Here is a 14,212-nt window from a genome sequence, read left to right on the forward strand (position 1 = left end):
ATTTTTAATAAAAAAACAGTGATGGGAACCTCACTTTTGTTGCACACTTCGAGGTACTTCTGACAGCTATTCTGGACTTTACAGTATCTACCTGGATGTTTGAGTGTGCCAGGCTTCTGTCTTCTTGCACTGCTGCTATAATGTCTGATGTGGAAGTACATCTTCATATCCAGCCTTTGAATGCTTCCTGCACAAGTTTCCGCTAACAGCAACAGTAGAACAATAAGAAGCACAAAGATTTTGAGCATCCAAGCAGCAATGTGTCATGTTTTCAGACAACATGGTTACAGTTCACTACCACTTCAGCCAGAAACACCTTACTCCTGAAAGTGGGCCAGGTAGTCACAACCCACAGCATCAGATTGTATAGCTAGTTGGATGGGAGATGTCAAAAGGGCTGGCTGTACAAGGGTGTGAGTGACTTTCAGACTGTGGAAGGAGCCTTCCTAGGCTATCCCTCTTGTCTGCTATTTGAGTATTGAGCTGCTTGCCAAGATCTGATGAATGTGGGGTGGGGGTTGGAAGGAGGGCTGCTCCTGCTCAGCTGCTGACCCTGCCTTTCCTGAGCCCCTTCTGGCAGACAGACGGTCGGGAGATCTAGTTTCAGAAGCCAGTGCCTGGAGTGTGTATCAGACTAGCAGCAACGTAGAAGGCGAGGCAAGGCTGCCTGCGAGCTGTCAGACACAGGAAGTGGTCTTTAACCTGCAGCTGACATGCACAGCTGGTGCCAAGCTGTACACCGATGTGGAGCTCTGGCTCATTTTTTGCCCCCAGCCATACCATCCTGCTTTCCTTTGTCTTTCATCCATGATTCCAAACCTGGGCCCCTCCAGGTGCGTCTGTAGACTCCTTGGGTGTTCTGAGTGGCTTTGCCTATGGAGCATTCATCAAAGGCTTAACAGCTGGAGAGTTTCCAAATGAAATAAACAATTGTTGTCCATGGGTTCAAATATGATACCAGCCCCTAGTACAATGAGGCAAAGTTGCTTGTTCCCTCCTCCTTCCCCCACTTCAGATATCTTTAAGAAGCACTGGCTCAAAAGGCATTGTGATAAATTTCTAGCTGTGTGCCTTCAAATCATTTGACTTATGGTGATCCTAAGATGAACCTATCAGAGGATTTTCCAAGGATGAGAGTGTGACTTGACTAAGGTCACCCATTGAGTTTTCATGGCTGAGCAGGGATTTGAACCCTGGTCTCCAGAGGCACAGCCTAACCCTCAGACCACTATGCCATGCTGTCTATCCTTCATGAGAACATAAGGGAAACAAACACTCATTTCCTTTGTGTCTTGTAGAGAGGCCAGTCTGTGGCCTGTGGGCTGTGTGGCAGCTCAATCCCAAATGACCTTGTAGACAAATCATAGATGTCTGGTTGATACCTTGTGTGTTGCAAAGAGGAGTCCTATTCTGCCCTTGCCCTATACTACCTTTTTGCGTATAATAGCAGTAAGAGTGTCATTATTGTCAAAGGTAATTCCCAGCAGCAGGGTGACTTGCTAACTAACTTCTGAGTGGGCACATGCGTTGGCAGCCCTAAAGAATATCAGTGTACTTCCCTAGTACTATTCATTGCATCTTATCTGTATGGGAAGAAAATGGTTTTTGTATCCCACTATTCTACCACAGTCAGTGGCAGGCCTTTCTCTGGGAAAGGATTCAGCAAGAGATAATTTCCATAAGAGATCATTTGTTTGTTACATTTCTATCTGATCATTCCACCAATTAACAGAATAGCATTAATGGATTTCCCAGGCAGATTTGCAGCCACTTATTAGATAACCTCGGTGCTAGTTAGCTCAGAGATTACACTGGGAATATTCAAACTGTTCCTTAACATTGAGTCCTCTCACCCCTTCCTTTCCTTACTACATAGGCTGCCTTGCCTTTAGTGCCACTCTGGAATTGCTTCTGCATAGCATCTTGTTAGAGTGAGGGAAAGTTCCTTTTTTGGACTACAGTTCTAAGAATCCCCTGGCTGGCATGACTTATCTGAAATGACTCTATGAGGACCTGCATTTTTAGCATTGAGACAGATAAACAAGGGTAAGGTTGTGTGCATACTCATACACACATGTATGTGCACACATGTGCATGTGCACACGCACACACATAAAAGAGGCTTTGAGTTTCCTTCTTTTGTCTCAGCTGCAGTATTCCATCCCCAAGACTTCACTTTTGTATTCATCTTCGTTTGCTTGAACTGGGACCTGTTTTGGCTTCATTGCATAAAACTCCCTTTTCTAGAAAGAGAAATCAGAGCTGGAATGGTGGAGGGAAAGTGGCAGAGGGGGGAGCAAGAAGCTAAATTAAGAGCGTCTGTTTGAATAGAAGCCTTTTTGTCTTGAGTTTATGGAGTGCGAGGCTGGGGCTTCCTGCTACACAGGAAGCGCAGATTGGAACCAGATTGGTGGGGAAAGGGGGGGATAGGCAGGAAGAAGGGGAGGGCAGCTCTTCCATCTCCAGTGATTTCCATAGCTTCTCTCTCCACCCCACTCTCTCTCTCTCTCATTTTTCCATGCTGGATGGCCTGAGGACTCACTTAGCACACACACACACACCATCTAACATTGTTAAATGGCCTGTATTTTTAAAGGATTTCTCAGATTTCTGAATAGTACAGCTCTCTATCAATGTCAAAGTGTTCACAGGAAAGGCTGCAGGTGGCTTTAATGCTTATGAGATTGGGAAACTGAATTTAATATCCAATTCTATAGTGTGTGTGTACACCTCAAAATGTGAAGGCAACTTTAATGATGCCCAAGAGATCTGAGATCAGAGTAGCATTGATCAGAGGTAGATTTAAGGGAGAATTCGATATACTAGTCGCTCTCTAATTTGAAGTCAACCCACAAGGTTTTCTAAAACAAGATGTTTCTGTCCACCCCAACCCACCCTCCATTAAAACTTGAAAATATTACTTTTTGAACTCTGTCTCGTAGAGTCCCTCAGCCAGTATGGCCAGTAGTGAAATCACTCTCGACATCACTTAGCCATGGTGACTAGGAGATCCTGGGTGTTGTAATCCAAAAAAGTAGCCTTTCTAAGTTGATGGATTTCTGAAGCCAAGAAAGCAAGGGGGGAAACCAGGAGTTGGCTTTTGTGGGACTAGATTGTCATTTCAGTTATGATGCTAATGATAAACCTGTAAGCCGAGCATGTGCTCAGATGTGTTCTGTTTCTTCGTCACCCATTTCCTTTGATATCTTAAAGTTCTAAATATTATATGCCTGTATTTGTCCACCACTACTGTTGATAGTATTGTAGTTAACAGGATCAATGAGAACAGCAACAACTGGAGGAAGCAAGTCCTGGGTTTTCTACCCGCCCTCAGGCCTCATGGAACAAATCCAGTTTCTTTATATTTTTAGGAGGGAATGAAGCCCTGGACTTAAGTCTTTTATCTATTCTTCAATTTGCAAATATGGAATGTGCATGACAGAGAGAAACAAGGGTGGAGAGTTGATCATGAAGTAAGCAAAATGAGGAAAGGGAGAGCCAAGGAGTAGCATTGAACGATGGAAAGACAAGTTGTGTGTGTGTGATTGTGTATGTGTGTGTCGGATTTGCAAACAGGAATCAAAAGCTGTGCTGGTTCCAAGAACTTGTGGAGTTGATTAAACAGCATATGGGAGCCATTAGTTAGTAAGAGTTGGCAATTGGGGGAAGGGAGCTCTTATAGTGGCGCCAAAGGATTCCCCCCACCAAAGAGATTTGTTGGACCTTTGCTCTTCAGTGCTGGAGCAGATTGGGGAGGGGGGCAGTTAGGCTGGGAGCCATAAGGTTTCAGTAGACTGTGATATGGCAGGCTTGAGCAAAGAACAAGCCAGGCAAAGGGAAGGAATGGCAAGGGACTGAGAGAGCAGTTTTTGAGACTGGGAGCTTTGCTTAGAAAGGAGTGAGCAACTGGCAACTGTTTAGTGCACTCAGTTGTCTTGCGTATTTTTCAATGAAGAGGTTTCCACACTGCAGACATTTGGCCCCGCCCAACATCCCTCTTGGTGCTTTGTGGTACTTCAACTCCCACAATTCCCAACAGCAGAGAGGGAGAGAGAGAGAAAAGGGATGGGAGGGAATCCCATTTGGAAGGGCAACAGCGCTGGCCATCCCAACAGAGGACACGGACAAATCATGGAAGGAAAGGAAAAGGTACCCTAAAAGGTTATTTTAATTTTTTGCAAAGTAGAAGTGTTATGAGGTAACTTAGAACCAAACCTTCCTGCTTGGGGAGCAAAAGGAAATGCCGGAAATTGCCCAAAAAAGTTTATTTTGACTCCTCCCCCAGTTTCTCCTCCCACAAATTGGGTGATTCTAACCTGAGAGCAAAAAGTGCCACTTCATTCGAAATTTGTCAAAACATCAGGAGTTTTAAGAAAAATCCATTTCCTCATCCAGGCCTGTAGCGAGGGGGGGGGGGTAGGGGTTCAACCCCCCCCCCCCCCGCAAAACTTTTCAGGTTATTAAAAAAAAACCTGGTTTACTCATGAATTTTAACTGGTTAACCAAATCCCCATGCTAAATCTATGAGATGCAAAACATTAAGAGTCCCTCCAGGCACTATCTCAAGCAGATATTGACAGGTTTGTAGCGGGGGTGGGGGGTGCTAGGGGTTCAACCCCCCCCCCGAAATTTTCAACCACCACCCCCCCCCCCCCCCCGAAATTTTTTTTTGCCTATGGCCCTGTCCTCATCCTTTCCTGATACGTTGGAAAAATATGCTGCCCTCCATGTTTAGAAGACTTAAAAACTGCACTTTAACCACAATGAATGTAGTGGACCCACAGAATACCATATTTTAAGTGTAGAACTCAGTAGAATTTAAGTTATGTGATGAAGTGGCTAGTCTCTGGAGCAGCACAAAAGAAGCTGACTCCAATTTCTACATAATTTCCTTCAGATATTTGAAGATGGCGTGGCTATCATGTCACCTCTCAGCCTTCTCTTCTCTTCTCTTCTCTTTTCTCTCTTCATACCCAACTCACTAAGTCATTCCTCATAAGACTTGGTCATCATACTTTTGATCATGTGGGTTGCACTCCTCTAGACATGTTTCAGCTTGCCAATATCCATCTTGAATGGTGATGCCCAGAACTGGGCATCGTATTCCAGGTAAGGTTTGACCAAAGCAGAATAGGTCAACTTCTCTTGATCTAGACACTATACTCATCTTGATGCCTACCCTTTGTCCTAACAAGGTGGTGCAAAATCCTGAAATAAACTTGTTCTGAATTATATAAAGCTGTGTGTTGGAAACCTATAGCAGAAATGTTCCCTTTCTTTGCTAAGGACTCAGCCTGCTTGGTTTCTGTTTTCCGTACTATCCTTGGCTTAGCAGAAAAAGGTGAGCAGAATCAAGATGTATAAAATGAAAAGTCTGAGCAAGTAGTGCTAATGTCTCCTGGTGAGTGTGAAAGGCCAAGCCTATCAAATGGCAGTTGGGGGAAAGGAGAATCTTCTCCTTATGCTGACAACATAGACAAACAAATGGGATGGCTCATCTCTCTCCAAATGGTCAAGATGAAAACATTTGGCTCTCAGCTCCAATCTCTTTTTCACCACCTCCTACTTCCCCCCCCCCCCCCCCAAGAGAGTGTGCTGAGACTTCTCATGTTTCTGCTCAAAATATAGGCTGAGAGCATGCCTCTCCATCCTGATTTGCTTTAGGTAGCATCCATGTTCCCCTTGTGCTATTATAAATCTGGCAGTTTGAATTAATGCAACATTTGAGTTCTTGTTCCTCCTTCCTCCAAAAGCCTTACCAGGTCTTGCAGGAAGCACTTGTGAGTATAGGCCTTTAGTTTCCACTGTTGCCTGCACACTTGTTTCTGTGAGACCTACAGAATGTGAACATATCATTTTAATTAAGAAGAGAATAATCACTAAAAGAAAAAGACAAGATAATTCCACTCCCGATTCCCTCTGAATGCATGTATGTGGGAATCAAATTACATCTGCCATCTTCCTTATATGAACATAAAATTCTCCTTGCCTCATGCATACATGAGATGAGCTGAATTTTTGTACACATAGAAACCCTGCTGGACAGTGGAAGACTGAGTGAGTGAGTGAGTGAGTGAGTGAGTGAGTGAGTTCAGCCCCTTCTTCCTATTCTTCATACTTGGAACATTAAATGTGAATGTAGATAATTAGATCAGTGATATACCTATTCCAGTTTAACCCTTGATTGGCAGTTTCTTTCCAGAGTTTTAAGCAGGATTCTTCCACATCAATCCCTGGAGATCATGGACTCTGGATGAGGGTCCTCTGCATTTACTACAGAGCCCTGGAACCTATTCCTAGACTTGTGCAAGGGGACCTGAATGTATGAGACATGCAGATACCAAAGCACGTGTAGTGACCTTTTTGTGAGGCTCATTCTGCTTTAGATGTTCCTTAATGATGTGGCACTGATATAATTCAAAGCCTCCATCCTGCTGAGATGGAGTTGGGAGAAAAGGATAGCAGGAGGCAGTCATGTGAGTGGTACAAAGAGACATATTCCCTTCTCTTGTAAAATCCATGAACCAGAAGTTTGGAGGGATATAATATCTTGTTTTTAAAAAAAATAATTTTATTAAAGAAGTTTCAAATTGTTTATACATTAAAAGGTTTAGGATTACAAGGTAGGAAAGGTAAGGGTTCGGTTAGGGCTAGGAAGTGGAGGGAAGGAGAAAGAAAAGGAAAAATAGGGGAAAAAGAAAAATGGGGGAAGGAGGAGAAAAGGAGTAAGCAAAGGGAAAAAAGGGGGCAGGGGAAGAAAAAGAAAATAGTGTGTCTTCCATTCTTCTTCCTCACGTTCACATCAAATAATTTTAAGGTAAAGATAAAGGTTTCCCCTGACGTTAAGTCCAGTTGTGACCGACTCTGGGGTTGGTGCTCATCTCCATTTTTAAGCCGAAGAGCCGGCGTTGTTCATAGACATCTCCAAGGTCATGTGGCCGGCATGACTGCATGGAGCACCATTACCTTCCCGCCGGAACTGTACCTATTAATCTACTCACATTTGCATGTTTTCGAACTGCTAGGTTGGCAGGAGCTGGGGCTAACAGCGGGCACTCATTCTGCTCCCGGGATTTGAACCTGGGACCTTTTGGTCCACAAGTTCGGCAGCTCAGCGCTTTAACGCACTGTCCCACCAGGGGCCCCTTTTTAGTCTCTCATTATTTAAAAAAATAAAGAAAAATAAATGTCTTGTCCCCTTTTCGTCATCCTCATATTAGACTCTTTCTTTCTTTGTCAGTTACAAATATTTATATATTCTTCATACAACCTCCAATCAGTTGTTTTCATAGGTCTTCCAGTGTTTCTCTTCATAAAAAAAGTTAGTCTGTCTATGTCTTTCATTTGTGTCATTTTATCTAACCATTGTTCTTTGGTTAGTGTAACCTGTTTTACGATGCTTTACGAAAACTGTCCTTGCCGCTGTTGTTAAGTATGTAAATAAAATATTTTTATTTAAGTCGAAGTCTGTCTCTGTATTCGTCATTCCTAATAAATAATATTCCGGTTTCATTGAGAATTTACTTTTAAGATCTTTTGACATTTTTCATGTATCAATTTCCAATATCCAATTGTTTTCTTGCAGATCCACCACATGTGATAGTAGGAGCTTTCTTGTGATTTGCATTTCCAACATTTATTCTGTGTGTTTTTATACATTATTCCTATTTTTTTGGGGTCATATGCCAACGATGCATCATTTTGAACCAATTTTCTTTCAGATCTGACACATAAGTATATTTTAGTTTCTTAGTTCATATTTACTCCCAATCAGTTAATTTGATTGGTCTTTCAATATTTCTTGCCCATTTTATCATACAACTCTTAATCCCTTCTGCTTTTGTGGACCAATCAATTAGTTTATTATATATTCTTGTTATTATCTTATCTGTTTGTATCAATTTATCCCAAAATTCTTCAGTGTTGTTGAAGCTTATTTTCTTATCTAAACTGTAGTATTCTTTAATTTGCATGTATTGGAATCAAGAGAGGTTTTTGTAATCTTGAGTTAATTCCTCTTGAGTTCTCAAGTGGAAGGTGTCATTCTTTTTAATCAAAATTTCCTTATAAGTAGGCCATTTTCCCCATCCCAACAGTCTTCTTTGGTTCACTTCCAACGGGGACAACCACATTGGATTTTTGGAGTAAAAACCTCTTTGATAATCTTTCCCATGCTTTTATTAGGGCAAATCTAATGAAGTTTGCCTTCCCGTACCACAGATATGAGGGATAAAATATCTTGTAATTGCCTGCTTCTCCAGGTTTAAAGCAGAACGTTGACTTATTTCTGCCATTTCTTAGCAAGAAGGCAATTTTACTCTTGAAGCTTAAAGAAATGCAGTGGTTCAGGCCAGTCCTTCCCCTGCTGGCCAATGAGTTTGCCACGGACAGTATGTCTTTTGTGCTGCCTGACCCCACAAAGTTCTCTCTGGTCATGGCATTTCCTGCTATGAGCTAGTAAGTAACCCCCAAAGAATCTCTTGTCAAAGGACTGGATGCTTCTTGTCCTTTTCTCTCTCCTTTTGCCTAGAGCCAAACAAGCAGGGGAACAGCACAGGAGTCTGCAATGATGTTCTGCATCTTGTGCTGAAGAAAAGGATAATTGTACATGGGCAAAGCTCCATCTCAATGTGTCTTTGTGCAGCAGAGGGTTACAGATCATGAATGGACAGAAGTCCCTTCTGTTCGGCCCATTGCCAGTTTCAGCATTCAGAAACACCAAGGCTAGAAAGATCCATTTAGATCATCCCAAATCAGATTTCCTATATGGAATGCAGGAGGAATGACTTCCACCAATTGATGCTATGCCATGGCATTTCTCTTGTGTTGGCCTATATGAAAATGTCTTTTCCGGAGGAGGGCTGGTTTTCTTCTGAAGCCTACTATTTTCATTTACTAGACTAGTGCTCTGTCCTCTAAAACATCAGGAGCAGTGTTTTAGCATTGAAACACCTAAGTGGGATAGGTTCTTTGCTGATTTATGTAGTGTTGTAGTGGTAGAACCTTTCTATATCTGTTTTATAGTGATAACTCAAGAAGATTTTTTTTAAAAGCAGGTGATTGTGTTGATCTATTAGGGTATCAAATTCCTGCAGCTTTCATCTCTTATAAGGAGCTGGTCTTTGGTAAATCCAATGTGTCTTGACCACTCAAGATGAGGCCACTGCAAAATACTTTGGATGGTAACATGGATAGCATGAAACACTGCACTGTTGTTGGGAAAGCCCATTTCTTTTCTAACTACTGGGGAGGGTTGCAGCCAAATTTATCAGAGAGAACAAAGGGAGGCCAGGGGAGCCAGATGACATCATAATCCATTTTAAACAAAATAGTTCTAGAGATGTTTGTCCATATGAACCCTGACTCCACTATACTGCTCAGTCTCAGCAGTTGATTTGAATCTTAATTTTCCTCATCCAAGATCCAGTCAGAGCTCTTGGACTTGGTGTTCCATTGACTTTGAAGAAACTCTGTGTCCCATTGCTTGCCTTGTTGTTTGGAATTGCATTGGTTAATTGGGAAATATATGCCATTGGAAATGGTATGCCTGATTAGAATTAGTTAAGTTTTATCTTTTATTTTTGTTGGCTGCTCTCATGTTCCGCTTGGCTAGATTAAAGGGCCGCCCTTTGGTACCTAAAACCTTCTCCCTTTTGAAGGTATGCTACAATCAGTTCACCTCTTAACCTTGTTTCTGATAAGATGAACAGACTGAGTTGCTAGAGTCCTTTGCAGGAAGATTGCTTTTTCAGAAAACTCCTCTGTTCTAACATTTGATTGCTCACTGAGTAGCGGAGCCTGAATTGGACACAGACGCAGTAAGTGATTCTGTGTTGGTTTTAAGAGCCTTGTTTTACTAAAGTAATCCCAGTAGTTCAAATAATTGAAATGATCTTATGCTAGCATTCTGTTGTCACTGGTATTTACCAAACCACTCAGAGGTAGGAAAAGTTACTGTTTTGGGTTGCAGCTCAAGTTTTTATTCTCCCAATAGGGATCATTTATCTGTAATCTGCATGCAAGTATAGTTACAGTACAATCTTCTATACATTTATTTAAAAGTAATCACACTTTATTTAATGGAGATAATGTTCTTGTCCCAATCCAGCATGGTATAGTGGTTTGGGCACTGGGACTACAATTCAGGATATCAAGGTTTCAATCCTGCTTGGTTCTGGAAACCCACTGAGTTACCTTCTGCAAGTCACACTCTCTCAGTCTCAACAAACCTTGTTGAACAAACCTTGCCAAGAAAAACCCATAATGGGATCTCCATAAGTTGGAAACAACTTGAAAACACACAGCAACAACAATACATATAACATTTTTTGAGAACCAAGAAACCCCATTGATAGGTTTACCTTAGGGTCACCATAAGTCAGAAATGACTTGAAGATACACAAGAGCAACTCCTTTGTCAGAATATTTGGGGTGGCAACTTTGGGAGCAGGACTTATTTTTAAGAAAACATGCAAAAATTTAGAAGGTGTGACATTTTATAAGGGCAGAAGAGGGTCCTGCATGTGGATTGCCTAGCCCATGCTGCAGACATTTCCCAGGGTGTCTTTATTGGAGTGTTCAAAAAATAATTCACCTTCTCCGTGTGCCTGCTATCTTGTCATGCACCAGTGAAATGGGTTGTCATCCACAAAACCTTATGCTTTAGTAAATGTGTTAATCTTAAGGTTCTGCAATGTTCTCTGTTTGTGCTACTACAAGAGACTAACATAGTTCTGGCAATTATTTTTTTCTCAGTACCACCAGAAGACATGGAACTCCTGGGACAGGATTGAAGTGCCAGGTTATGATGCCAAGGGAGAAGAAATCACTCTGAGAGATCTTTGTAGTCATATCCAGGTGAAAAGGATAACAAAGTTTAAGGTTTCATGAACCGGTTGTTGCAGGAACTCAGAGTGTGCGTACTGCAGTGGCCCATTCCACATGTGCATGTTTCCACGATCCACTCCATCCTTATATGTTGAAGTTCCAGAATGGGACCTCCTCAGTGGCATCAGAGGAGGTGATTTATGCAAGTGCAAGTGCTAATACCCATGAAGGGTTGGTGAGCATAGCACTTTGAATGCCCACATGGTACCTATTTTGAATTATCTCTTGCTTCATCTCTGCATACCTCGCCGCCAGTACACATGGCTGTACGTCATTCTTGATGGGATGCTGCCATTTTTTCCCAGTTACATTGGTTGCCCCATATCAAATTCAATATGATTCCTACAGCCTCTATCTTGCTTCTTTTCTGGCTAGTCTGTTTATCCCATCTAATCTCCATCTCATTCCATAACTTTTGCCACTTCCATTTAACTAATTCCATTTTATTTCTGTCCACTAATAGCATTTGACTCTGTGAAACATAGCAACTAACTATATGCCCTCCACTGACTGTATATTTTTTTCTAAAGACTGTTAAGCTCTGATTCCACCTTCATCTTTTTCCTTTTTTCCTTGCTCTCCAGCTTTAAGCTTGGACAGAGCTCTTCCAGTTTCTTCCAGTCATCAGGACTATTTGTATGATATCACTTCCTACCTGCTTTTTCACAGAGGGAACACAACCTGGTGCCACGGATGCTACTCTTTCAGGAGGCTATTCTCTATGCTGAGTTCTGGGAGAAAAGGCAGAGAGAGCAACAACTTTCATACAGGTGGGAGCATTACAGAGCAAGGTCCTCAAAGGCTTGGGTATTATACATTTATCCAGTCCTTTCTTTTAAAGGAGGGATACAGTGGTCCCTTGGTATTCTATAAAATTTGGTTCCATGACCTCCCTGTCACCAGGATACCAAAATTTGTGTATACCCAAGTTCCATTATATACATCTTTTTTGTTTTATTGACTATTCTAAAGCCTTTTACAGTGTGGATCATAATAAATTGTGTCAAGTTCTTAGTGATATGGGGATACCAAGTAACTTTGTATCCTGAGAAATCTGTATAATGACCATGGAACAACAGATAAGTTCAAGATTGGGAAAGAAGGCACCCTACCTATTCAACTTGTATGCAGAACACATCATGCGATGTGCGGGGCATGATGTATCCAAGGCTGGAATTAAAATTGCTGGAAGAAACATTAATAACTTTTGATATGCAAATTATACCACTTAGATGGCTGAAAGCGAGGAGGAGCTGAGGAGCCTTACAACCAAGGTGAAAGAAGGAAGTGCAAAAGCTGGGTGGCAGTTAAACATCAAGAAAACTAAGATTATGGCAATCAGGCTGACTGATAACTGGCAAATAGAGGGAGAAAATGTGGAGGCAGTGATAGACTTTGTATTTCTAGGCACAAAGATCACTGCAGATGCAGATTGCAGCCAGGAAATCAGATGACATTTACTTCTTGGTAGGAGAGCAATGACCAATCTCGTTAAAATAGTGAAGAGTAGAGACATCACACTGTCAACAAAGGTCCGCATAATTAAAGCAGTGGTATTCCCCGTAGTAACCTATGGATGAGAGAGCTGGATCATAAAGAAGACTGAGAGAAGGAAGATAGACACTTTTGAACTGGTGTTGGAAGAAAATTCTGAGAGTGCCTTGGACCACAAGAAGATCCAACCAGTCCCTACTCTAGGAAATAAAGCCCGACTGCTCACTGGAGGGAAGGATATTAGGGGAAAATATGAAGTACTTTAGCTATATAATGAGAAAACAGGAAAGCTTGAAGAAAATAATGATGCTGGGGAAAGTGGAAGGAAAAAGGAAGAGGGGCCGACCAAGGGCAAGATGGATGGATGATATCCTTGAAGTGACTGGCTTGACCTTGAAGGAGCTTGGGGTGGTGACGGCTGGCAGGGAGTTCTGGTGTGGGCTGGTCCATGAGGGCACCAAGAGTCAGAAGCGAATAAACGAATAAACAACAACAAATTATATAGAGTGGTGTAATAAAATGCTATCCTTTATGTAAAATGGCAAAAACAAGCTGCTTTTTGGAATATTTAAAAAAACATTTTCAAGCACTGGGTGGTTGAATCCATGGACAAAGAATCTGTACATTTACAGGGCAACTATATTAGGGGCAGATGTAAGGTGATAGCCATGTTTTGTTAGCTTCCTCCCACTATCAGCCCCATAGCAAGCACCCCGTGGCAGAAGGAGAAGTGGTGCAAGACTTTAGTCTACATGGTTCACTCCTTGTCGCACCTTCTAATGGCACAAACTACCTAACACCCCTGTGGTAAACTACTTTGTGGGATGTAATTTAGCTCATAAAGACTGTATCAAGTAAAACTTCACCACCCTTTCAAGAGTCAAGCAGAATTTGGATATGTTGCCTTTTGGGGACAGCAACTCCCAGAGTCATCAGACTGGGAAGATTCCAGGAACTGTCATCTAATTAATTAAAATCTGGGACTCAAATATGATTTTGGAAGTGAAGTACTTGTGAGGCCTCACAGCTGAATAGGCATGAAGGCTATTAACAACAATGACAAGCGGACTTCTGATTATGAGGCTTATCTCAAAATCTTTCTTGATGTTCCAATTCTCACTTTAGCCACCTTCCTTAGCCTCCACTTGGGTTGTATATCTCCACTATGTGTTTTCACATACAAGGATGAAAAATTATAGCAACAAACTTTTCTTTGCAATATTCTCCTTGTATTAAAAAGGTCCTAGAGTGTTGCAAAGAATTCTGTTTTCTGCACAAAGAACCCTTTTCTGCACAAAGAACCATCACATTTGCCCCCTGCAGAATAATATATTTACATGGTAAAAAACATCAAAAACATCCGGGCGTCCCCTGGTTAATGTCCTTGCAGACAGCCAATTCTCTCACACCAAAAGCGACTTGCAGGTTCTCAAGTAGCTCCTGATATGAAAAAGAACTTTGTTGCATTCAGATACCCAGAGAAAATTGTGCTAATTTCTCACTGGTCCAATTCTTCTTGATGGAGTCTACTGACAATTAGGAATCACTTTTTGACCAGGCAATAAACAGTTACAAATTGTGCTTCCACCAAGAAATTGAGTCCCCAAGACACTGTTTCAAACCTTACCATTAGAAACCAGAGAATGTTAAGAGAACCCAAGACGAAATAGTTTAAAATAATCCAAAATAGGGATGATTAAAATTTCACGAACTACCTCAAGTATTGAAGACTTGCTTCTGTTGGTTTTCATGAGTTTTGGAAGAAGAGCTGGCAGTGCTGGTTAAGCACAGTTCCAGTTAACCCTTTCATCTCAGCTACTTGTATCTGCAG

The 14,212-nt window shown here is 41.8% G+C and overlaps 1 protein-coding gene across 3 annotated transcripts in view; it reads left to right on the forward strand.

The window, feature by feature from the left end:
- The window catches only part of uba7 (ubiquitin like modifier activating enzyme 7), a 71,033-nt gene that overhangs the window by 49,202 nt on the left and 7,619 nt on the right, over positions 1-14,212 (forward strand). For all 3 annotated transcript variants that reach the window (XM_062970121.1, XM_062970119.1, XM_062970120.1), the window contains 2 exons: positions 10,756-10,857; positions 11,557-11,657. In XM_062970121.1, coding sequence (XP_062826191.1) covers positions 10,756-10,857; positions 11,557-11,657 — 203 coding nt within the window. The remainder of the gene's footprint in view (positions 1-10,755; positions 10,858-11,556; positions 11,658-14,212) is intronic.

The sequence above is a fragment of the Anolis carolinensis genome, chromosome 2, assembly GCF_035594765.1.
Source record: "Anolis carolinensis isolate JA03-04 chromosome 2, rAnoCar3.1.pri, whole genome shotgun sequence".
Lineage (NCBI taxonomy): Eukaryota > Metazoa > Chordata > Lepidosauria > Squamata > Dactyloidae > Anolis > Anolis carolinensis.